Source organism: Delphinus delphis, chromosome 15 (genome assembly GCF_949987515.2).
Source record: "Delphinus delphis chromosome 15, mDelDel1.2, whole genome shotgun sequence".
Classification (NCBI taxonomy): Eukaryota; Metazoa; Chordata; class Mammalia; order Artiodactyla; family Delphinidae; genus Delphinus; species Delphinus delphis.
In genome coordinates this window covers 39,985,290-40,011,626 of record NC_082697.1, presented here as the reverse complement: position 1 = coordinate 40,011,626, position 26,337 = coordinate 39,985,290, and the positions used below count along the sequence as shown (strand labels likewise).

The 26,337-nt window shown below is 35.3% G+C and overlaps 1 protein-coding gene across 5 annotated transcripts in view; it reads left to right on the top strand.

Moving 5' to 3' along the window:
• Positions 1–26,337, top strand: part of TASP1 (taspase 1) — a 237,528-nt gene that overhangs the window by 49,884 nt on the left and 161,307 nt on the right. For all 5 annotated transcript variants that reach the window (XR_011246719.1, XM_060031247.1, XM_060031246.2 and 2 more), the window contains 3 exons: positions 953–1,037; positions 10,554–10,633; positions 23,762–23,868. Coding sequence is in view for 4 of the 5 variants with exons in the window: in XM_060031247.1 (XP_059887230.1) it covers positions 953–1,037; positions 10,554–10,633; positions 23,762–23,868 (272 nt within the window). In the remaining variant the exon portion in view is untranslated. The remainder of the gene's footprint in view (positions 1–952; positions 1,038–10,553; positions 10,634–23,761; positions 23,869–26,337) is intronic.

Genomic DNA, 26,337 nt, shown 5'->3' with positions numbered 1-26,337 from the left:
GTATCCCACTTCTGTTTTTTTTTTGTTGTTGTTGTTATTAATAGTGTTCTGAAAGGCATCCGTAGGTTAGTGGTTAAGGGCATGGTCTCTGACATTAGCTGCCTTTGTTAAAATCTCAGTGTGTGATCCTGGGCAGGTAACTTAACCTGTGCAAATGTTTCCTCAGTAATCAGATAGGGTTTATAACTGTACTTATGTGATAGAGTTGAAGGATCAGTTAAATAATCTGATACATTTAAGGACTTGACACTGGGCCTGGCGCATACTGGATCCTAAGTTTCTGTCACTGTCTTCTATCATCATCATTGTCATGTTTGTCATTGTCATCGTCATGCTAGCAATTTTTTTCATGCTAATACTTTCTGTTCTATTTTTCCTCCTAGGTAAGCACCCTTTTCTCAGTGTTCACATTTTGTTTTCCCTTCTGGAAACAATCCGAACCATATTTTAAGTCTCAATCTTGTACATACTTGGCCTCTCCCCACCCTTATCCCATTTGTAGGACTTTCTCTTTATTTTTTCTTGCAGGTGAGATTTAAAATTTTTGGTCATTAATTTTTCTCCCTTGAAGCTGTTTGTAATCATGTTTATTCTTTAGAGGAAATTCATGGTTTTGATAATAGATGCCAAATTTTCAGTTTATTTTTTAAATTCTATACTGAAATCTATTAAAAAGGAACTTAATTTAAATTTGTATTATTGCAAATTCAGTCTTTGCTGCTGTAGCACATGATAAAATGAGAATATATGTTTTATATTTGTTCTTATATCTATAAGTATTCGTATATTTGTCAATTTGATCCTTATTTTTCATGATAATTAACGTTTTCATTAGTATATTTAAAGAAAGTTTTCCATGATATTTAAAATTTGTCATATTGAAACTGCCACAGAATTGAGTGGGAAACTTGAAAACTTTTTGACTTCATTTTCTGCCAATTTTATTTTATAGGAATCAAGAACCCAGTCTCAGTTGCAAACAGACTCTTGTGTGAAGGGCAGAAGGGCAAGCTCTCAGCCGGCCGAATTCCTCCCTGGTAACTGCTTTGTTCTTAGACTTTCCCTGGGTCTTTGGTCTTTGGTGCATGCGGTGTTTGAAGGCTATTTTTATCCACAGAAGGCTGATGCAGTTGGTTACACACCAGCAGTAGCTTGCCTTTGAGAGGAAGACACGCTTTGTTCTGTGATCTTGGAACATTTTGAATACTTGATAGAGCTCCTGTTGGAATAGAATATTGTGGATTAAAGCAGAAAAGAGATCAGTTAATTTTAGGTTTTGTAGTTGATTATAGAGATGCTTTTGCTGTTAATAAGTGTTCAACTGGGGTCTTTTTATTATAAAACTTTAAAGTATCTTTAAGACCAGAGTCTAAACTCTTTTTTTTTTTTTTTTTTTGCGGTACGCGGGCCTCTCACTGCTGTGGCCTCTCCCGTTGCGGAGCACAGGCTCCGGACGCACAGGCTCAGCGGCCATGGCTCAAGGGCCCAGCCGCTCCGCGGCATGTGGGATCTTCCCGGACCGGGGCACGAACCTGTGTCCCCTGCATCGGCAGGCGGACTCTCAACCACTGCGCCACCAGGGAAGCCCTAAACTCATTTTTAATGTTGAGAAGTTCTTAATATAAAAGTATGTAATTTTTCTTTTCTGGAGAAACATATTGTGACACTAAAATTAGTAAAATTACATCTTTTCTCCAGCATTAACATATAATTTTCATTAAAAGAAACTTTGAACTTTTCAAATATTTATGAAAGTAGAGAGAACATTTTAAAGAGCCCTCATGAACTTACCATCTAGCTCCAATAATTAACAATATTTTTGCCCTTCATCTATCTCATGCATCTCTTTCCTATAGTATTTTAAAGCAAATCCTCACCATCGTATTTCATCCTTAAATAGTTTTGTAAATTTCTGTTTGCAAAACGTAATTACAGTCCTGTTAACATGCCTAATAATATAAACAAATATGCGTCAATATTGTCTTATACTCAACCATCTTATACTTTAGTACCATATGTGTTCAGCATGCCTGAACACATTAAAGTTACATTAATACTCTCTGTTGAAAGTTGTGACAGTGGTACTATAGAAATCACTTTATTTGACTGTTATAATTTCAAGTCATAGAAAATAAATTAATATAGTTTTGAGAAATCTTGAAACCTTTTACCCAAATATATTCACGATATCCCTGTTTCCCATGTTAAGAAAATGAAACATGTTAAGAAAATGAAACATTACCAAGAGATTTGAAGCTGCCTAGACTGGACCCTTTCTAATGGCATCCTTATCCATCTCACTGTCCCATACCCTTACCCTGACCCCATCTCTGGCCCTGCCCCTAGGTAACAATTGTCCTCAATTTTAGCTTTTTTCATTCTCATATATTCCTTCGTAGTATTAAACATATACAGTACAGGCGTACTTCATTTTATTGGGCTTCACAGATGCTGCATTTTTTACAAATTGAAGGTTTGTGGCAGTTGTACTTCAAGCAAGCCTATTGGTGCCATTTTTCCAATGGCATTTGCTCATTTCATGTCTCTGTGTCACATTTTGGTAATTCTCACAATATTTCAAACTTTTTCATTATTATTATAGTTGTTATGGTGTTCTGTGATCAGTGATCTTTAATGTTATTTACTACTATGACTTGTTGAAGGCTCAGATGATGGTTTGCATTTTTTAGCAATAAACTGTTTTTTAATTAAGGTATGTACAGTGTTATTTTAAGCATAGTGCTATTGCACACTTAATAAAATACAGCATAGTATAAACATAATTTTTATATAAACTGGGAAACCAGAAAATTTGTGTGACTTGCTTTATTGCAATATTCACTTTATTGTGGTGGTCTGGAACTGAACTTGCAATATCTCTGAGGTATGCTGGCACTCTGATTTTCTAAGTCTACATAAACATGTACATAGATGTACAAAAAAGTTTTGGAAAGAAGGTTACCAGACTCACCATAATTACCTCTAGGAAGGAGAAAGGAGGGAACAAGATGAGGCAATTGTCAAAGGGGATATGTGCAATATTTTTATATTTTACAAAGATAAAATATATGTGAAAAAGTGATGGCCATCTCTGTATTAAAATTATATCATAAAATGATCCTACAGTTGTCTGGAACTAGTGATCTAATTTTCTCACGTACATAGTTCTTCAGCTTTATTTTTTGTTTTCAAAATTGCTTGGACCATTTTAGGCATTTTGCATTTTCATGTGAATTTTAGAATTAGTCTGTCGATTTCTGTGAATAACCTGCTGGAATTTTGATTAGACTTGTAACTTATCCATTTTTTAAGGTCTTCTTTAACCTCTCTGAACAGTGTTTTATAATTTTCAGTGTACAGATTTTGCACAGTTTTTATCAAATTTATACTTAAGTGTTTCTTTTTGATGTGATAAATTGCATATTTTAAAAAGGCAAATACCAGTTGTTCCTTGCCAATATAGAAATATGATTAATTTTATTATATTGATATTCTAGCTTAGGAATTTGCTAAATTCATTTGTTCTCATACTGTTTTTACAGATTCCATAAGATTTTCTACATAGATCGTTCTGTCTTCTGGGAATAAAGATAGTTCTTTAAGTAATAAAGATACTTCTTCTTTCTAATGTGAACTCCTTTAGTTAATTTCTTTTTCTTTATTACACTGGCTAGCACCTCCTATGCAATGTGAAATCAAAGTGTGAGAGTAGACATCCTTGCCTTGTTTTGTAGCCTTAGGGAGGAAGCATTTGTTCTTTTACCATTAGATATGATGGCTGCTATAGGTTTATCATAGATGCTCTTTATCGTGTTGAGAAAGTTCCCTTCTTTTCCTAGTGTGCTGAGAGTTTTTAATAGGAATGGGGATTGTACTTTTTCAAATGCTTTTCTGCATCTGTTGCAATGATCTTATAATTTTACTTATTTTGTCAGTTAATATACTGATTGGTTGATTTTCGATTGTTAAAGCAACAGTTGTATTCCCAGGATAAACTCCACTTGGTTATAATGTATTATCCTTTTTATATGTTATTGGATCCAATTTGCTAACATTTTGTAAAGAATTTTTACATCTATGTTTATGAGAGACATTGGTCTGTAGCTTTCTTGTAATGTCTTTGGTGTGGGTTCATTTTGCTTCTTGAATATGTAGGGATATATAGTTCATCAAATTTGGAAAATTTTTGGCTATTACTTCTTCAGATATTTTTTTCTGATCCCCCCTTCTCGTCTATCTTCCAGAATTCCAATTACACATATTTGACCTCTTGTAGTGGTCCTACAGATCACTGACAGTTTGTTTACTTTATCCATTCATTTTTCTCTTTGTTTCATTTTGAATAATTTCCATTGCTTTTTTCAAGTTCACTAATTATTTTTTGGCAATATCTAATCACCTGTTAATCCCATCCAGTTTATTTTTCATTTCTGACATTGTAGTTTTTATCTCTAGAAGTTCAGTTTGCACCTTAAAAAAATGTCTTCTATGTATCTACTTAACATGTTTGATATTTCCTGTAGCTTCTTGAGTATATGAATACAATTATAGTAACTGTTTTAATATCTTTGTTTCCTAATTCTGTCATCTTTGTCATTTCTGGGTTGTTTTCAATTGAATGATTTTTCTCATTATAGGTTACATTTTCCTGCTTCTTTGCATGTTTGGTAATTTTTTATTGGATTCCAGATATTGTGAGTTTTGCCTTACTTTGTGTTGGATATTTCTGTATTTTAATTCTAGGATGCGGTTAATTTATTTAGAGACAGTTTCATCCTTTCAGGTCTTGCTTTATACTTTGTTACATGCAACTAGAGAAGCATTTAGCTTTGAGCTAATTTTGCTTTGCTGTTGGGCAAAACCTTTCTGAGTACTATAACAGATGCAACTAGAATGCGGTTTTTTACTTTGGTGGGAACAGGAGCTGTTTCTGGCCCTGTGTGAACTTGGGGATTGCTTCCTCTAAAACTTTTCATGTTATTCTTTCCCAGGCTTTGGATGATTTCATCTTACACGTACACTGATCTGTACTCAGCTGAAGACTATAGGTGGACTCTGTAGATTTCTTGAGTCGTTTCTCTGCATAGCTGTCTCCTCTCTGGTTCTCTGCCCTGTGAACTCGGCCACCTGGGCTTCTCTGGATGCCCAGCTCTCTGTCTTCAACTCAGAGAGGCTGCAGGGCTCTGCCTGAGTTCCTGTTCCTGTGCTGTGGCTGGAAAGTCTCCAGGCAGTAAGCTAGGGCAATCATAAGGTTTACCTTGTTTGTTTCCTTTCTTTTAAGGATCACTGTCCTATGCTACCTACTGTCTAATGCCTGAAAACTATCATTTTCTGTATTTAATCTGATTTTTCTTTTCCATTGGTTCAGGCAAGAGTGTAAATGTATTCCCTGTTACTCCATCTTGTCCAGAAGCAGAAATCTCTCACATACCTGCAAGTTCACAGTATACCTGCAGTAGTTTAAAAAAAACCCAATTCCCTGAGTATCCTAAATAAATAAAACAAATGTATCATGTTTTTACTTTAAGCTTGTTTACACACAACCCTAATAAGTCTAGATATCTAATTTCTATAATGATAATAGCTAAAATTTATTGCCTTTGTACACTGTGAGAAGCATTGTTTTATGTGGTTTGTGTGTATTATCTCATAAAATCATTATATGATTTATGAGGGTAACATACCTTTTGCCAACAAAGAAACTGAGTACCATACTTGACACTGTTACGCTATTAAAAATTTATGGAGTCTGTCCTTATCACATTAGAAGCAGCAGATTAGAACCCATAGAGTAGAATCCTTTTATAATAGTAAGAAGTAATGTTTACACCCATTTAGTTATTCATTCACTTACCCATTCCTTCATTCAGCAAATATTTTTTGTTTACTTCCTGTATGCCAGGCATAGAGGTAGAAAAACTATCAAAAGCAGATGGAGGACTTAGAAACTGGTCTTCTGGTGTCATCTGTTGAAGAGGCAGGTGACTCTATGGGGGCAGCAAGTCATTGGGTGTTTTCTAAGAAGTCTTTAAATAAAAAGTTCATCTGTCTATATATCTCATTGAGGAAGACAGGGAGTGTATTTGTTTCAGCTGTATCTAAATTCTGTTAGAATTTTATAAACTCTTACTGCTTTGTTACAAAAACCCTCAGCAAAACTTTAGGCAGAATGTTATTTCTATTAGCTGATAATTTTTTATGTTTTAATTTTCTGGTTATTGCCACCATGATATGATATATTATTTAAGTATTGGTGTTTGGTCAGATTAGTAGAATATATTTAGCATGCATATGATATCCTCATAAATTTGGTGGGCCTACTATCATAAACTGTGTCGTATTTTCCTACGTTTATTTTATTTGTAGAAGTAAATAAATTTTATTTATTTTTACTCTTTCCTCCTTCATTTTGATAGGGTACAACTTTGATAGGCATAACCATCCAAAACAGGGGTTGTCAAACTATGGTGTGTGGGCCAAATCTGGACTACTGCCTGTTTTTTGTAAATAAAGTTTTATTGGAACACAGCCATACCCATTTGTGTACATATTGTCTATGGCTGCTTGTGCTCCGCAGAGGCCAAACTGAGTTGTTGCAGCAGAGACATCTGGTCAGAAAGCCCAAACTGTTTACTGTCGGGCCCTCTACAGAAAAAAAATTGCTGACTGCTACCCTAATATGTTATAGAATAAGTTATAATTTTTGGAAATTATGTTTCTTTTGGTGAAAAAGGGAAAGCTAGAAAAGCATTATTGCTCATTAGACCCTCAGATTTTTTGAGATGCAAATTTAATTTTTGGTACATTGTTTATTTAAAAATACTATTTAACCTATTGTATTTCATAAATTCATTGATTTTAGTACCTTTGTTGTATGAATGTGAAAAGAAAATTTAAAAACCTATAGACTAAAAGAAACATAAGAGAGCTATCAACTAATCAGGAGGTATGGGTGGGTTAGTTGGGTTCCCCTTCAAACAAAATAGTTTAAAAGGCAAAAATAACAATAATAGCAAAAATTTTATGAGACAATCAGGGAAATGTGAACATCGATTGAATAAACTATTTTGATTCTAAGGATTTATTGTTAATTGTTTTAGGTGTCAATTGGTTATGTTGTGGTTATGTTTTTTAAAAAAGTTATTTTTTGAGATGCATGCTAAAATATTTATATTTGAACTTATATGATATCTGAGATTTGCTTCAAAATAATCTGGGTGGGAATATAAATGAATGAGATTAGCAATTTATTAACAATTGATGAAAATGGGTGATGATCCTTTGGGTTCATTATACTATTCTCTGTAATGTATATGTTTGAAAATTTTTGTAATAAAAATTTTAAGAAGAGTTAAATCCTTATTATTTAATTTGGTCATTACGTGTTATTTCCACATACAGCAGGTTCTCCCTTATTTGCACTTTATGTGTTTGTAAGCTTTAAATAATCAGTAGCCACCAAATTGGTGGTCTTTCTTCAGTTCTGTGCATTTATGATAAAGAAGTAATAGGCAAAATATATAGAAATCCATTTTTAAGTCCAAAGAGGCAGCTGTCATTTTCTCCTATATCTTTCTCATCCAGCATAATGCATTTTAAGCAGTTTTGAGAGCTTTCTGAATCACTAAATTGCACATTTTTAGACTGACTACATAGTGTCATGGTTTTTGAAAATTTCCCATCCGTGAAACTGTTAATTGACCTCACTGTGTTTTCAGGTGTTTGGCTATGCTGGCACTTCAATAGCTCAGCTTGTTGAAGGTTTTAATAATCCCACTCAGTGCTGGTCTCAGTAGTGTTGCTTTTGTTTCTTAACACTTTAGACTTGCTTTAGTGTAAATTAAGGAGAGCATAACACAAGGAAAATGCTGTCCTTTAGAGAATTTTGACACCCTAGCTTATTGTTGAATATCTTGCCAATGTTTTTCTAATGCTTAGTGTGCTTCAGGCACTGTTCTAAATGCTTAGCATACATGGATATCAATGAAAAACAAAGATCCCTGTTGTTGTGAAGCTTGCAGTTTATTTGAGGGAGATAGATATAAACAACAGATAATATCATCAGTGATAAAGTTATGTGGTATGTGAGAAGGTAGAAAAAAAGAAAAAATGTAAAAAAGAATGAGAGGCATTGGGAGTACTGGGTAGAGGAGCAGTGTGTTGGGTACAGTTTTGAATTGGCCTCATCAGGGAGATATATTTAAACAGATGGGAAAATTTGCCATTTGGGAAATAAGGAAGATCCTGACAGGGAACAGTCAGGGTGAAGGCCCTGAGGCAGGAGTCCCCTTGGCATGTTTGTGTTTTGTAAGAGGCTGGAGCAGAGTAAGCAAGGGGGCAAGAGGAAGAAGAGATGAGGGGAGGAGGGAGCAGAGAAGACCAGATCACTTGGGAGCCTGGAGATCCTGGTGAAGGCTCCAGTTTTCATGCTAGAGTCCTCATGAGGGGTTTCGCAGGATTTTGAGAAGAGAAATGTCATTACCTGACTTGTGTTTTACAAGGATGTCACTGGCTGATGTGTTGAGATTAGACTGGGGCAGGGGACAGAGCAAGGTGAGCATGGAAGTGATGAGGCCCTTTCAACACGGTAGGTAATAGATGATGGCAGCTCAGACCAGGGCGGTGGCGAGAAGTGGTCAGATTCTGGATGTGTTAACAAGGTGGAGTCGATGGATTTTTCTAGTGAATTGAGGTGAAACTTCTGTGAAAGCTTTCTCCTTGGAGACTCAGAAGAATATTTGAGAAAAATTTGAATTGGTGCTGCATTCAGTGTTCTGGGAAGAGATTTTTCATTTTTGGTAGTATAGTTTTTAGCGAAAGCTCACGTAGCTTTTTAGCATTTTAAAATGATTTCAAAAGCAGTTATATGCCATTTTGTGTGATGTCAAACTACTGGACAAGTAATTTTTGGTAGTAAGGAAAGGTCAAGATCTCAGAATTCTTATCCGTAAGACGGCATCAAATATTCACCTTCCTGTGAATATTGTACAACGCCTGATGTATTTAAAACCTTGCATAGCAGACAACTGCAAACTAATTTTATTTAGAATCAAACCTATGAATGATTAAGAAATGAAAAATAAAACTAAGCTTATGTTATAAAATACTTTCAATTCCAGATGCTGGGATAGAACCCCAAATGACGAATGGGAGTGCTGAGAATACTAGATTCAGCTCCAAACTTCTGTCCTGATCATTTAATTTAATACTTCAGCATCTCTTTTACGTCTTCACGTGAAGAGAGTTTATTTCTTATATCAAAGTCTTTTTCTAGCAGAAGGAAGTGCTACAAATGCTGTCAGGACAGCTCAACTTGCATCCAAGTTCCTACCTCAGTTATTCTTCCATTTTCCTTTATGTGACAGCTTTTCTTTGCAGTTTCTTTGCAGTGGTCTTCATTTGATACAGGAATAGGAGGAACTTTTCTATTTTTGGAGTCCTTTAGATTTTTTTTTTAAAAATGGAAGTTTGAAGAGGTATTCTTGTTGGCTCTCTCCCTCTTCTCTTTTTTTTAATGCTCCCTCCATTCTCACCTTCATATATACTGGAAAATAGTAGTAGCTATTGGCTTAACCAATTTGTTTCTCATTGGAACCATTTGGATATGTTTCTGAGTATCAACTTAGACTTTCTTCTTCTAATCTATCATTGATCTTCTTACGAACAATCAAATCTAAAGACTTCAATGTGTATTACTTTGAGTTTTTAGTGTTGGAATGATTAGAGGAACAGAAACAAAAACTAGGGAGCAGGAAACTAATGAGTAGGCACTAGTTCAAGGAATCCATTACTAGCTGGCTGAGAGCTTTAAGAAGTTGGCTGTGGAAGGAGATGAAGTGATTGATTATTATGGTAACTGCTTGCTATTACTGTGTTAGGGAATGGGGTGGTTAATTATCCTGCATGCTATTTGAAATCTTTGAAAGGAAGTCTTTTACAGTTAGCTAACAGTATCCTTTTATTCACTTTGTTATGTTAAAACTTGCAGTTTGGGACTTAAAAAAATTACTTTTGGGACATACCACACTGCTTTATTTACCACAGTAAAAATGATTCTGACAGCCATATATATATTTTTATTGCATCGAGGCATAGAAATGTAAGTGCATATCATTGTGTTTGGGCATCTCTGGATGTACCCCACTCATTTTGGGTAGATCCAGGTGTTATACTAGGCAAGAATACTAAATCTGAAGACATTCACTTAAGCTTTGACTCTTAATCTGATGAAATAGATCTTGTACATAAACTGAGAACCACAGTTGATCCAAGATAAATCTTAGTATTTTCCACTGGGAAATCAACTATTTTTACTTCTTATGTTGCATTTTGCCAACTTTTACTGGTTAGTTATTGCAAATGATATTGTACCATTTCCAGTTGTAAAATTTCTAACTTGGGGAAAAATTAAAAGAATTTTTTAGGCATGTAGCCATTTTGAGGTATTGCAAAATTTTTTCAGTTGCCTTACTATATTACTTATATTACTTTATTGAATATGTAGGAGAAGATGACACTATGAATTTTTAAAAGAGTAATTTTTCTGTTGTTAGCTTTTTAGTTGGAGAAGGAGCCTACAGATGGGCAGTAGATCATGGAATACCCTCTTGCCCTCCTAACATCATGACCACAAGTAAGTAAAACTTTTCAAAATTAAGCTGTATTAGCATCTATACCTGAAAGTGTTACATTGCTTTTGATCCATATAGTACCTATATTTAAGGAAGAAAGCTTGTATGTTGAAATATTTTAGTTAAAAGATAAATAGAAAGTTATTTGATTTTAAGCCACCTTTATATTCTTGAGGTCCCCCCACTCCTGCTTTCTCATGCTTTTAAAAAAATTTTTGGCTGCATTGGGCCTCCGTTGCTGTGTGTGGGCTTTCTCTAGTTGGGGCGAGTGGGGGCTACTCTTCATTGCGGTGCGCAGGCTTCTCATTGTGGTGTCTTCTCTTGTTGCAGAGCATGGGTTCTAGGTGCGCGGGCTTCAGTAGTTGCAGCACGCAGGCTCAGTAGTTGTGGCTCATAGTCTTAGTTGCTCTGGGGCATGTGGGATCTTCCCGGACCAGGGATCGAACGCATGTCCTCTGCATTGGCAGGCAGATTCTTAACCACTGTGCCGCCAGGGAAGTCCTTGCTCATGTTTTTATAGAAGTATTGTTAAAGGATCCCTTTTAGGCTACTTAAAATAATTACTAACAATAAAACCATAATACCAGCCACTCAGAGAGAGAGAAGAAAACATAGGTCAACATTTACACAACCTTGAGCTGAGGAAGGCCTATCTAGGTACCAGGTGTATGAGAAGGAAGAACAAAAGTGTGACTGCAGAAGAGTTAAGACTGAAAAAACATTTATCATAACTATGACAATGGGATACATATGCAAGTTTTGCCAAATTAAAAGTCACACGAATACATGTGATACCCCAATAGAAAAGGGTCAAAAGTCATAAATAGATAATATAATATAACTAATAGGGACATTCAAATTAAGGTGAATACATGTTAAATCTGTTCCTGCTCACTTGGTGAAAGAGTTAAAAAATATTGTATTACTGCTGGTAAGTGTGTGGTAAAATGAACATAATACATTGTAGGTACAAATGTAGATTGGCAGAAATTTTGGAGGACAGCTAAGTAGTATAGATCAAAAGCCTTAAACCCATTCTGCATCTTGGAACTTGTCATCAGAGATATAGACATAGATTTATGTAGAAGGGTACTCAGTGAGCATTATTAAGAATGTAAAAAAAAATTCTATTATATATAAAATAAACTACAAGGATATATTGTATAACACAGGGAATATAGCCAATTTTTATAGTAACTATAAATGGAGTATAACCTTTAAAAAATTGTGAAATCACTATATTGTATACCTGTGACTTATTTAATATTATACATCAACTACTTCAATAAAAAAAAGGGAAGAAAAGAAAAACATAAAGAAAGATTATTAAAAAATTTGAAAAAGACTTATGTCCAACACAGAGGAACGTGAGTAAACTATCACATAGTCTTATAATGAAATGTTATGAAGTAACTGGAAATTGTTATAAAGACTGATAATGATTAAATCTAATAATGACTTAAAAAAGTGAAAAATGAGGTTATAAATATGTATATATGTGTGTTTTATATGTCTGTCTTAAAAAAGAAATCATGGCTACATGTTTATGCATAAAACAAATAGTAAAAACATATACTACTTGTTTTTTAAATTTTTATCAAGTAATCTATGAATGTAATTTAAATAATCAAATGAAAAAGTGAGGAATCATTAGCTCCAAGGAAACCAAGTTGTATAAAAAAGAGATGACTATTTATCATAGCAAGTGTCTAATAAGGACCAGCTCTTAGTAACATTATATTCAGAATGAACTGCATACTGCTGCAAGTTGTAATATTGAGAGGCTGGAGGGAGGAGAAATGTGTGTGTGCAGGGAGGCCGGGAGTGTGAGAGTCCTGGATCCTCACACTCGCCACCACTAATGCTGCCTTAGAGTCTGCCCAGTGGAACTTGCTGTGGAGCTCTTATATCAGGCACACAAATCAGCTCATCTGCCAATTCCATCTTGTTTTTCCTTGGAGGCAGGCCACCTGGCAACCTGGGTCTAGAGTGGGTGCTCAGTAGGCCTGCTGTGCAGCTGTCATCTGGTCTTCACCTCCCCATCACTTTGGAATTCCCTTTTCCTCTCTCCAGTATCAAATTGTCTGTTTCCGAATGTCTTTTTTTTTTTTCTTGTTTTACTCCCTCATTTGATATATGGAAGGTGGGAAATCACTTTCTCTTAGGTTTCTGAAGAAATTGCTCTGTCTTCTAATTTCCAGTCTTGCTATTATGCAGTCTGCTGGCACTTTGATTCCCAGTTTTTTGTGGTGTCTTTTGCCTCTTTGGAAGGAAGTTCTTATTTCAGTGGTCTTATTACCTCAATGATATCTTGGGATGGGTCTTTTTTTACTTATTGTACTGGGTACTCTTTTGGACTCTCCATCTGGAAATCCATGTGCTTTGGGGAAATTAAAAAAAATTTGTGTAATTATCTCCCCCCTATCTCTCCTTTGTTATATTTTTCTAATTTCTTTCAATTAGATGTTGGATCTTGTACTCTAATCCCATGTATCGTTTTCAAAAGTTACTTTTTCTCCTTTTAAAAATCTCTGTCTTTTGTCCTGCTTTCTGGGAAGTTTCTTCAATTTTATCTTCCAAATCTACTTCTAATGAATTTATAATTTTGGTTTCCATATTTTTAATTTCTAGATTCATCTGTGATTAATACTTTTAAAACATTGGGTTTTGTTTCATCAACTCAGTATTTTTACTCTCTCTCTTAGGATATTATGGTTTAAAACTTGTTCTTATCCACTGTTTCTGCTTCCTCTGTCTTTGTGTTTGTTTCAGACCCTAATACATGTTAGCTAATTTCCTCAACTATCTAGTGACCCTCTGCAGTTTTCATATTCATGAGTGAGTTAACTAAAGACTTGTTGGCAGCTTTGTGTGTGAGGGCAGGTCTGTTTGACCTCAAGAGGGGAGGCATTGATCATTTCTCTACACATTTTTCTTTTGGATTAGACAGAGAAATCTTCCCAGCTCTGGCAAGGCAATAGCCAATATTCTGGTACAGAACAAGGGAAGGGGCTGGAGGTGTCACGGTGCCCTTATCAGACTTTAACGTCAAACTCGGTTTTAGGTAGAGCCCCGTACCTGCTCCCAGATGTGCTTGGTGTCTGCTAATTTGGTGCCGATCTAGTTCAGCCCCTCCATGTTTTCTGCAAGCACAAGGAGGGGATTTGGGCATCTACATGTTCCTTATTGACATTTTCTGCCCATTCTCCTGTTTTTAGTCTCAACCTGGCTTTCAGAGACACCAGGTGCTTTCTACTTTGAGCTCTCTTGATGTTTCTTTGGCAGGAATTAGTTTACTTTGGCCGAGATTAGTTTGCTTTGTGATGTCTTGGCTAGTGGGCATTGGGGTTCATCTTCCTCTGCTCAATTAGTTACTGTTTGTCCACTTGCTTTCTATGTTCTAAAACTGTTGGTATCTCCCTTCTCATTATAATCACCCCTTGTGTATGTCAGTCTTTTCCCCCACTTAAATTTCTTTTTGGTAAAGTTTTAGTAGGGCATGGAGATGAATTCATGCATTCAGTCTGCCATTTTTACTTTAGAACATTTATATAAAAATGTGTTAGAAAATAGTACTAGATTTTTTTTCAGGATGGCAAAATTATTTTTGACTATTTTTTATACTTGTAATAAGACAAATATATTGTGCCATAGATTTTTTTTTATGACTTATATAACCAATCAACAAGAAATGTTCTGTGAATAAAACGTTTGAAAGTTAAGTGATATATTCTTCTTTGTTTTCCAAAAAAGAATGGTTCTGAGCTATGGGGAATTTAAAAGGAGAAATTATAACTATTATTTAGATTAAAAAAAATTTAAATACCATCTTATACTCAGCCATTTGTTTAATCCTCAGTAGAAATAAAATGGTATGTTGGTGCTGGTTAATGATAATGTTTTATACTTGATTACCTTTTGGGGGGCATAATTTGTAGGTTTTTATTCCCCTTAAGCTTTTAGAATGTCTTTCTAAGGTTTATTCTAAGTTTATTACACATTTTCACATGTACTTACATATTTCATTCCTATATGTAGATTTGAATTTCTTTCTGGCATCTTTTCCTTAAGCCTGGAATGCTACATATTTTCTGGTAATGTGGTAGATGTAGTGGTGAAAACTTTTCTCAGCTTTCATTATCTGAAAAACATCCTTAAAATGCTTTTACTTTGAAAAGACATTTTTGTTGGATATAGACTTCTAGGTTGGCAGGTTTTTTCCTTTTAGCACTTTTTTTCTTTTTTTTTTATTGTGGTAAAATATAACATAAAATTTACCGTTTTAACAATTTTTTTTTTTTTTTTTTTTGCGGTACGCGGGCCTCTCACTGTTGTGGCCTCTCCCCTTGCGGAGCACAGGCTCCGGACGCGCAGGCTCAGCGGCCATGGCTCACGGGCCCAGCCGCTCCGCGGCATGTGGAATCTTCCCGGACTGGGGCATGAACCTGTGTCCCCTGCATCGGCAGGCGGACTCTCAACCACTGCCCCATGAGGGAAGCCCCCATTTTAACAATTTTTAAGTGTATAATTCAGTGGTACTAAATACATTCATAGTGTTGATTAACCATCGCTACCATCCATTTCTATTTTTTCCTCAGCCCAAACAAACTCTGTACCCATTAAACAGTGATTACCCATCCCCCTCTTGCCTGTCCCTGGTAACCTTTATTCTCCTTTCTTTGTCTATGAATTTGCCTGTTCTAGGTCCCTCCTCTAAGTGGAATCACGTAATATTTGTCATTTGTGTCTGTATTATTTCACTTAGCATGTTTTCATCTATGTTGTAGCATGTATCAGAATTTCCTTCTTATAGCTGAGTAATATTCCATTGTATCCTTTTAGCACTTTTAAAGATGTTATTCCATTATATTTTGGATTCCATTGTTTCTGCTAGGAAGTTAGACATGATCATTATTGCTTCCTTGTGTGTAATGTGTCTTCTTTTTTCTCTGACTGTTTTAAAAAATTGTTCTATTTGTTTTCACCTAGGTATGGTTTCCTTTGTGCCAGTTTTATTGTGCGTGTTGAATCTGAGGGTTCAGTTTTTAATCAAATTAGGAAAACTATTGGACTCTCTGCTTCATGCTCTCCCTCATCTGTTTCTAGGACTTCAATTTCACTTATATTAAAACATTTGATACTGTCATGTGTTCCTGAGGCTCTGATTTTTTTCAGTCTTCGTTCTCGGTGCTTTCTGTATTAGTCAGGACTCTCCATAGAGACAGAACCAATAAGATACCTATCTATCTATCATCTATCTATCTAAAGAGATATTATAAAGAATTGGCAATCATGGAGGCTGACAAGTCCCAAGATATGCAGGGTCAGTCAGCAAGCTGGAGACCAGGAGAGCCAATGGGGTAGTTTCAATCCAAGTTCAAAGGCCTGAAAACTGGGAGGGTCAATTGTATAGTTCCAGTGTGAAGGCTGGCAGGCTTGAGACCCAGGAACAGCTAATGTTTCAGATCAAGTATGAAGGCAGGAAAAAGTTGATGTTCTAGTTGAAAGGCAGTCAGGCAAGAGGAATTTTCTCTTACTCTGGGAGAGTCTGCATCTTTGTTCTATTAAGGCCTTGAGCTGATTGGATGAGGTCCATTTACAAAGGGAGGGCAATCTGCTTTACTCCGTCTATCAATTTAAATGTAAATCTCAACCTTATCAAACATACCCTCACAGACATACCTAGAATAAAGCTTGACCAATATCTGGGCACTCTCTGGCCCAGTCAAGTTGTCAAATAAAATTAACCATCACACTTCTATTTGTTTGATTTCTGTTGAATTGGTCTTTGAGTTTATTGATCTTTCCTCCTGCAGTATCTAATTTGATATTAATCTGATGTTATGATTTAAAAAATATAAAATATTATGTTTTCAGTTTTAAAGTTTCCATTAAAAAAACAGCCTTCATCTTTGTCTTGAAATTTCCCATGTCTTCACCCATTATATCCATTGTTGGCATATTTATCATTGTTATTTTGAAATCTTTGACTGCTAATTCTAAAATCTAGGTAATCTGTGGGTCAGTTTCTATTGATAGATTTTTTTTTTTCTTGACCTTGGTCACACTTTCCTGTTTAGTTGCATGTCTCAATTTTTTTAAAAAAAATTACACCTTGTGACTATGATTTGTTATCATACTTTGAATGATGTTGAGTTTGTTCTAACATGTAATTAAATTATTTGCAGTTCACCTTGATATTGTCACAGCCTGGTTTTTGGCTTTGTTAAAGTGAGTCTATTTCAGTTTTTTTCTTAATCCTAGAGTTGTCTCTTAGTACTAGTTTGTGGTCTAATATTATTCCTGAGATATGGCCTTTCTGGGGTTTCAGTGGAAAGTCTCAAACTTTAAATTTTGTCTCTACTACAGTGGGTATTTACTAAAACATCTGTTCACTTTTCAGCTGTTATTTTCCTCCGTGGACTTTACGGAATCTTGCATCCTGTATGAACAGTCAAGGACTCATTCAGGATTTGAGGGGACTTTTACATAGATTTTTGGGCTTCTTTTTTTGTGGATTTCTCCTTTCCAGGATTCCTCCCTTACTTTCCAGTGGCTTCAGTAGCCCCAGACTCCTTCGTCTCAGGCCAATAAGACTGTAGTTTTCTACCTGAGCTCTATTTTCTGTGTATCTCACAGAGTGGGGAGTGCCTCATGGTGAAAGCTGTTTGAATTTGGATCTCACCCAGTATGTTTCTTTTCTTTCAGTGGTTGAATCCTCTCCTATTTCTGCCAGCTTTTTGTCACTTGCCTTCAAATAGGCTTTTTTTTTTTTTTTTAGTTTAAAACTTCTGCCCAGAGTTTGTAATTATTATTGGTCTGTAGGTTAGTCTCATATAAGCTATTCTTTCATTACCAGGAGCTGGAACTGATATTTTGTAAATGTGTACTATTAACAAATATAATAATAAAAATAATATAAATTAATAAATGTATCTAACCATTGTATTTATTACTTTTTAATTGTGTGGTAGAGGAATAAGTTATCTTCTTAAATATTAAAGCATTTTACATAAACCTGGTCTTCGTTTTTACTCCCATTCCCAATCCCAGACTCCTGCTCAGTCTGATAACCACAGTTACTTGTTTGATTTGCTTCTCTCTGTTCCAACAGAAATGTTGGAATACATAGTATTCCAACGTATATAGTTGGAAAAGAATATATAGTATTCTTTTTTAAGTAGGTAAATGGTATCATACTGTAGTATCTTTAGTAAGTTTGTAGATAAGTAGTATTATAACATGGCTTTTTAAAATATTTTTTGTAATGCAGCAAGATGTATTTTGAAATCTGTCCATGTTGATATATATAGATGAATTAATTTTTAAACTGTTGAATAGCATTTTACCATATTTATTTAGCTGTTTCTTTATTGATAGGCATTCAGGTTGATTCTAGATTTTGCCATTAACATTGATAATTCCATGAATATTCTTGTACACATCACTTAATATATACGTGTTCTATTGGGGTAGATAGTTGGAAGTAGAATTGCTGACTCATAGAGGATGTGCATTTACTGTTTTGCTGGCTATTGCCAGATTCCTAAGAGGTTTGCTGTCTACCTTTGAGAAGTCTGTCTTTGTATAGTTGGTACCATTGATGAACACATAGTAGCTCAGAGCACAGACTTTAGAGGCCTTTATGTGACCAGGGGCAAGTTACCTCCAAGACACTTTTCTCATGGAGACGTTGTGATTCCTTGAGATAATGTATCAAGAATTCTTACTCCAATTTTGGGGGCATAGAAACACTCAGATGTTGACTATTAATATCATTCTCACTGTCATTAATATGTTGGATGTGAAAATGATCTTGGTGATGTGATTTCATCAGAATTTAATAGGCTTAGCTCTTTAGCACTGACTAATAAGATGATTTTAGTGATTGATCGTATCTGGAGTTAGGTGTAACCAGTAGAGCAGTGGTTTTCTACTTTGGCTGCACATCAGAGTCACTGGGGAGCTTTGAAAAATTCAGAAGCCCTGGCTGCACTCAAAATCAATGAAAACAGCAACTCTGTAAATGGGACCCAGGCATCTGTAGTTTTTAAAGTTTTGTAGGTAATTTCAATGCGCATTCAGTTTTCAGAATGTCTGAGATAGAATGTGTACATTCTTTTGAATTCTTCCAGAAAATTCATTAAAGTTGAAATTGAAAGTAATTTTGTTTTCCTTTGGTAAAGGACAACTTTAAATAGTTTGTGCTACAAAGTTGCTACCATCTATTCCTTAATTTTCAGCTGTTTTATGCTTTGACTGGACCTGGGATACATCTTTAAATTAAGTAAAGAGTAGATTAAGGATGTTATTCTATTCTTTCAATTTATGGGCATGATTCCACCACAAGGAATCCTATTTTCTTCTTTTCTGGTGGCTAGATTGTGTTCTTACAGTTTTTCTGCCTTTGTGTAAGGTACTTTGAAAGACAACATGATATTAAACATACTTTGTAATTGTAGAGTTTTATCATAACTGGTATATGATATATCAACACTTAATTTCATATGGCTAGTTAATATGGCCAGTTATGCTGTTTCAAATTTTTTATTTTGAAGTACTTATAAATTCACATGCAATCCTAAGAAATACAACAGAGAGATTCCATGTACCCTTTGCCCAGTTTCCACCAATGGGAACATCTTGCCAAACTACAGTACAATATCACATTCAGGATAGTATTGACAGTCAAGATACACAACACTTTTATCACCACAGGGATATCTCATGTTGCCCTTTTATAGTCTCACCTACTCACCTCCAACCTTCACCCCTTCCTCGACACCTGGCAGTTACTAATCTATTCTCCGTTTGTATAATTTTGTCATTTCAAAAATGTTATATAAATGGTATCATATAGGATATGAGTTTTTGGGAACTGGCTTTTTTATCACGTAGTATAATTCTCTTGAGATTCATCCAGGTGGTTGTTCTTATCAATAGCTTGTACCATCTTATTGCTAAACAGTGGATGTACCACTGTTTGTTTAATCATTTATCCATTGAAAGGCATCTGGGTTATTTCCAGTTTGGGACTATAATAAATAATGCTGCTATAAATAAATATACATGTACATTTTAAAAAATTTCGGTAAAATACACAATGTAAAATTTACCATCTTAAACATTTTTAATGGTACATTTCAGTAGCTTTAAGTATATTTACATTGTATAACTATGACTACCATCCATCTGCAAAATCCTTTTCATCTTGAGAAACTGAAACTCTGTGCTCATTAAACACTAACTCCTTGTTTCCTTCCACCTGGCCCTTGGCAACCACCATTCGTAGTTCTGTCCCTATGAATTTGACTACTCTAGGTACCTCTTATAAGTGGAATCACACATTTTTTCTTTCTTTCCTGACAGGCCTATTTCACTTAGCATGATGTCCTCAAGGTTCAACCATGTTGTAGCATGCGTCAGAATTTCTTTTTAAGGCTGAATAATATTCCATTGTATGTATATATCACATTTTGTTTATCCATTTATACATTGAATGGTTTGAAGCAACTTGAGTTGTTTCCAACTTTTGGTTATTACGCATAATGCTGCTATGAACACAGGTGTACAAATATCTGTTTCAATTCTTTTGGGTACCCAGAAGTGAAATTGCTGGATTATATGGTAATTCTGTTTTTAATTTTTTGAAGAACCAGTGTACTCTTTTTCATTGCAGCTACACCATTTTAAATTCCCAGTAATAGTGCACAAAGGTTCCAATTTCTCCACAACCTCATCAACACTTGTTATTTTGTTTTTTGTTTTTTGTTTGGTAATAGCCATCCTAATGGGTATGAGGTGGTATCCTGTGATTTCAGTTTTCATTTCCCTAATGATTATGCTGTCGAGTATCTTTTCATGTGCGTTTTGGCCATTTGTATATCTCCTTAAATGTCTGTCTCCAAAAAGGGAGACAAGGACTAGCCTTTTAAAATCCCTGGAGGTCACTTCATCTGGAGGGAGAGGCATTGCAACAATGGCTGTCTGCCTCTGAGTCTGTACCTCTGTGACCAGAACCAGCAATCAGAGCACAGATTCTGGTATTTGGAGGAGAGGATCTTTATTGCCCACCCTGACTCTCACAAGCTATGTGCAAGCTGCTCTAGGAGCGTATGCCCAGCTGCCTGCCACAGGGTTGGGGATAGGGTGTCGGGAGGCTACTGTGCGAAGAGCTGAAGTTGACCCAAATTAACCACAGTTTACAATGAAGCTTTCCCCTGGAAACCTTCCTCTTTAATAGACTCCAGAGTTGTATAATACTTAACATTAGACAGATTCTATCAGGCCAGTTGTTGTCTAGGTGGGGAGACAGATTCCTGGTGCTTCTTACTCTCCCATCTTCCCTCTAGCTCCAGCTTATTAATTTTATATCAGACTATTCTGATTCAAGGTTATTAATCCTATCTATAACTATTTGCATATACTTTAAAATTTAAAAACAAGCCATTTATCATTTACCTTTGCATATGATGTCTTTTGCCTTGTAGACATTTTAAATTTTACATGGTTTTATCAATGAACCATCCTTTTGATGGATTCTGGCTTTGATAACATTCAATGTAAAATATTCTACTTTAATGTTAAAACGAGTAAAAATAAAAAATAAAATCTCTCTCAGAAAAGACTGATATAAAAAGACTGGTATTTATGCCTACTGTGTGATGGCTTAATCTTTTTGGACTTCTTTTTTTAGATTTTATATGTTTAAATCATTAATACTTATAAGGTTTCAGATTTGTGTGTAGTGTGGGGTAGGAATTTAATTTGTGTTTTTTTCCCCAAATAGGTAATGTATTGTGCCAAGAAAGTTTCCTGAATAACAGATAGATTTCCCAGTGGTATGAAAAAGCAGTGTTATTCTCAAATTCTATTAGGATATACATGAGTTTGTTTCTAAACTTGTTGGTCAGTTCCATTACTTTTTTTTGTGCATTACTACACTATTGTTCTTAGACTTTGTCTTGAGGGCAACTCTGGTTCCTTTTCCACTTAATTTTCCTAACATATTTGTTTTTCCTTATTTAAAATTTTCTTGATTAATCTTAAAGGTAATACGTTAGAGTATCTTTGTTATTTTCCCACTGTTATTTTGATTAATTTACATCAATGTGGGGGAAATAAATATGCACTTAAAAACACTGTGACACTTTATTGTTTTACTGCAATTTTCATTTAGATTTGCCTGCACATATATTCTTTTCTTTGCACTTAATTCCCCACTCTTCTCCCTACCTGTTTTTTTTTTTTGTCTTTGAGCTTTCACTTTGTATTATTTTGCCTGTTACGGAAGAACACCCTTTAATGTTTTTCGTTAGTACAGGTCTTGCTGGTGATGAATTTGCTCATTCTTGTTCACCTGAAACTATTTTTATTTCACCTTCGTTTTTGAAGGTTAATTTTACTGGATATAGTGTTCTGGGTGAGCAGATATTTCCTTTCAGTGCATTGAAGATAACCACCTTGTCTAAATGCACTTGGTATTGGGGTAGAGGGTAGGGGTAGACTTGCTTGTTTCTAGCTCAGCCTTCCTGTGGGGATGTTGGCCCTTTCAATCCCTAGCTTGCTGTGGGAAGTGTCTCCTATGAAACTCCCACCTTTAATGGGCTCTGGGTTTGACTTATGCCTCTCCTTGATGCCACGGAATCAAATTCAAGTGCGCAAGTGTTGGCAGATGCTCACAGTGCAATAATAATAGCTTTAGTCTTCAGTTTACCCCCAGAAAAGCTGGATACTTTTTATAAGGTTTTTAATGCTTTTAAGGTGGTGTTTTTCATATTTTATCTAACATTTTTGATAATATTTGGTGGGAGAATTGCTCTTAAGAATTTAGTCTGCCATTATCAGAAAAGTTTGGTAATCTTTTCAGTGTTATATTCCAGTTTGTAATTTCTCTTGTCAGCTGAATCTAATTGTTTAAATCTGTATATCAAGTCTTAAAATTCCAGTTATTGTATTATTTATATTTAGAGGTTCTATTTGGTTCTTCTTCAAGTCTGCCTGGGAATTTTATCATCTTTTCTTCCTTAGTTATATTTTCAATATCTTTTTTTTATGTCTGTGAGCATAAACATGTTTTATATTCTATATATGATTACACTAGTATCTGAGGTCTTTGCCAGTTGGATTATACTTTCTGATGTTTGGCTGACTTTTGTTTTTTCATTCTTGGTGATTTATTTCTCATTCGTTTTATGAACTGTTTTTTTAACTATGGGCTCATATTAATTGGAACATGGGAATTCTTTGAGGTCTGGGTGAGCTAAGGTGGGTTTTTCCAGGGAGTATTTGCATTTGCGTTTAATGGGTTTTTGAAGCATTACCTCACCGAGATCATTTTTGGTTTTTTGTGTTTTTCAGGCCACATAGGTAATACGAATTCTCCTAATTCTGCCTGAACTTTAAATTTTTTTTTATACTTTAATGTTATATAGATATGTATTTTGTTCTTATAATTTTAATTGTTCTTCAAGAGCAGCGCCCCGCCCTCACCCCATCTTGTGTGCGCATGCGCACACACATGCACATACACACACCCACACATGCGTGTACACCCCCCCCCACCCACACCCACACCCCCCCAACACCCACACCCACACACACCCACAAAACAGAACTCCCCTTCCCAAACCAGCCAAGTGTAACAGGACTTTTCTTGTCTTACGTTTATAGCCAAGGCTGTGACTTACAAGTTTCCTGATTCTTTGCATATTGCGGCATTTTCTAGTTTTCCCTTTCATTGGGCGTATCACCCTTTGGGGTTCCCCCTTTTTATGTGGATGATCTCCAATATATTTTCTCCTGCTGCATTGTCCCAAGTCTCAGCTCTTGTCTCTTATGCACAGAGACCTTCAAAACCAGAGCGGGCCATGGCATGCATTAGCAGACACTCCTGGAGAGCATCTACCTTCAGAACTCACTTGTCTCTCTGGATTTGACCTTTTTCTGAATTTTTTTACTTTAGGTTATTTTTCTTATTCCCTCCCACCTCAGTGTACACTGAAAAGACTTTATAAAACCCTTTATCCAACATTCTTAATGATTTTGTCCTGAGGAGGCTCTTCAGGATCTCTCATCTGCCCCATTGCCCTAATATTTTTCAAATGTTATTTTTAATGTTTCTTTTATAGGATTCAGTTTAGCTGCATTTAAAAGAAACAAGAGGAAACTAGAGCTGGCAGAAAGGGTGGAAACAGATTTCATTCAACTAAAGAAAAGAAGACAATCAAGTGAAAAGGTCAGGAGGTGTTTGAAATATTAATAATGAATGTATCATAATGATATACTTAGTCTGCATTTAGATATATAAGCCTCAGAATAGTACAACCCAGTAGAAATATAATGCATGCCACATATGTACTTTTTAAGTTTTCCAGTAGCTGCATTTAAAAAAATTAAAAGAAACAGGTGAAGTTAATTTTAAGACTTATTTAAAACAGTGAATCTAAAATATCGCTTCAAAAATGTGATCAGTGAAAAAATATTACTAGTGATCTAGTCTATTTTCTTTTTTTTTTGTATTAAGTCTTCAAAAAGCAGTGTGTATTTTACACTTACAGCACGTCTCAATTATAACATTAACTTTTCATTGGAAATATGGTCTGTATCTATATATCATAAAGTTAACAGTTGAAAAAGTAGGCTTACATAACAAGTTACATAACAAACATACTTAAGACTTCCCAGAAATTGAGTTGAAACTCTGTTTTAAAATTGAAGTTTATTAAAATGTAATAACATTAAAAATTTAGCTTCTCATTTGTCCTCACCACAGTTTAAGTGCTCAGTTAGCTCCATGTGGCTCCTGGCTGCTGTTTTGGTCCTTGCAACTCTGGATGAACATGGCTGTTTAGGGGATAGAGTGTTATAAGGAAATGCATATATTGGATTCATGTAGGTTTTTTTGTACATTCTAATTACATGTCTCTGTTTCTTGTTCTTATATTTTCTTTGTTTGCATTTCATGCATTTGTGTGCCCTCATGGCCTGCGTGTGGCATTTCTTAGGTGTTTTGGGGGATAGAAGAATTAAAAACCATAACATTCATGCTCAAACTATGGCTTAGAGGTCCGTTAGCACACAGTTCATGATGGAGTTCTCATGTCACATCGTCATTTGATATAACTTGGCATCTCGTTAATATTCTTCATTGATTAGTCCCATAATTGCTTATGTACTGGCTAATGCTTTCCGTCATAGCTATATATGGTTCATTCACATATGAATGCATACTAAATCTTCTCTCATGGTGATAGATATTTTTCCAGTATGTTGCCACATGGGACAGTTAATCAAACATTTTGGTCCAAACCTTTTTATTTTTCTGCCAGAGAAGAGTAGAAATTTAGGAGGCAAATGAACAAATGAGTAGGTAGACCTTGGTGAAAGTGCCTAGTAGTGTGGTTCTGTTTCTTCGGTTTTTGCATCCCATGTGATGTCTGAGTAAGCAAATTTAGGACTTCTGTTCTTTTAAAAAACTGATAAAATTTGCATATAGTGAGCAATTTAATCAATTTAATAAATATATATATATAGCCATGTAACCCATATACCTATCAAGATGTAGAACATATCTGGTTCTTTTGTACTTCCTTTCAGCCATTCTCTACCCTTTATAGGTGACCACTGCTCTGAGTTTTATCACCATAGATGTTTTGTGTTGCTCTTGAACTTTATATAATTGGAATCTTACAGGATGTACTCTTTTCTATTTGGTTTCTTTCACAAAGTGTTTTTGAGACAGTGGGTCACAGGTTTATTCTTTTTTATTACTGAATAATATTCCCATTTACTGTAAGTTGTTTATCCATTCTCCTACTGATGGACATTTGGTTCATTTCCAGGCTTGTACTTTATGAATAAAGCTGTTATGAACATTCTTATACAGGTCTTTTTTTCAGGGACATCAGTTTAGGGTTTTTATGCATAGAAATATCAGTTGACCTTATAGAGAATATCTTCAGCTGGTCTTACTTAGAAGATTCATTTTTTTATTCAGAAAATATTTATTAAGCAGCTACTCTTGGTGCTGAGCTGGGTAGTAAGAAAACGGTGGTGAACAGGATGGAGGTAACTCCTGCTCTAATGAAATTTTACATTTTAGTGTCTAGGACGGAAACATATAAACATACAATCAAGTAAGATAATTACCGTGTTTGATAACTGATATAAAGGAAAAAAAACACAAGATGATATGATACAAAGTAACTTGGATATGAGAGATGGAGGGGAGACTCAAAAGAGGACTCCTTTAGTTAGGATGATACCTTGCTAGTTAGAGACCTGAGGGTGTAACATTTGAGGCGACATCTGAAAAATATGAAGTGAGTTTTATGAGAGGTCAGTGGAATAGTGTTCCAGGCAAAATGAACTGCATGTGCAGTGGCCCTGGTGGGGACTTGGCATATCGGAGGAATGGAGAAGAGGGGCATTGTGCCTAAGGCATGGTGGGCAAGAGGAGGATGGTATGATCTGAAGCTGGAGAGGTAGGTAGATGCCGGCTCCTTGAGGAGTTTCCACTTTTGTTTCATGAATAATGAGTTATTGTAAAAGCAGAGAAGCAACACTGCCTTATTCATATTTTACAGAGTTCTTTCTGGCTGCTACGTGGTGAATAGGGGAAGGCAAAAACAGAAGTGAGGAGATTAGTTACAAAGTTATTACAGTTGGGAGATGGTGCCACATGGACTGTGGATGTTAGGGATGG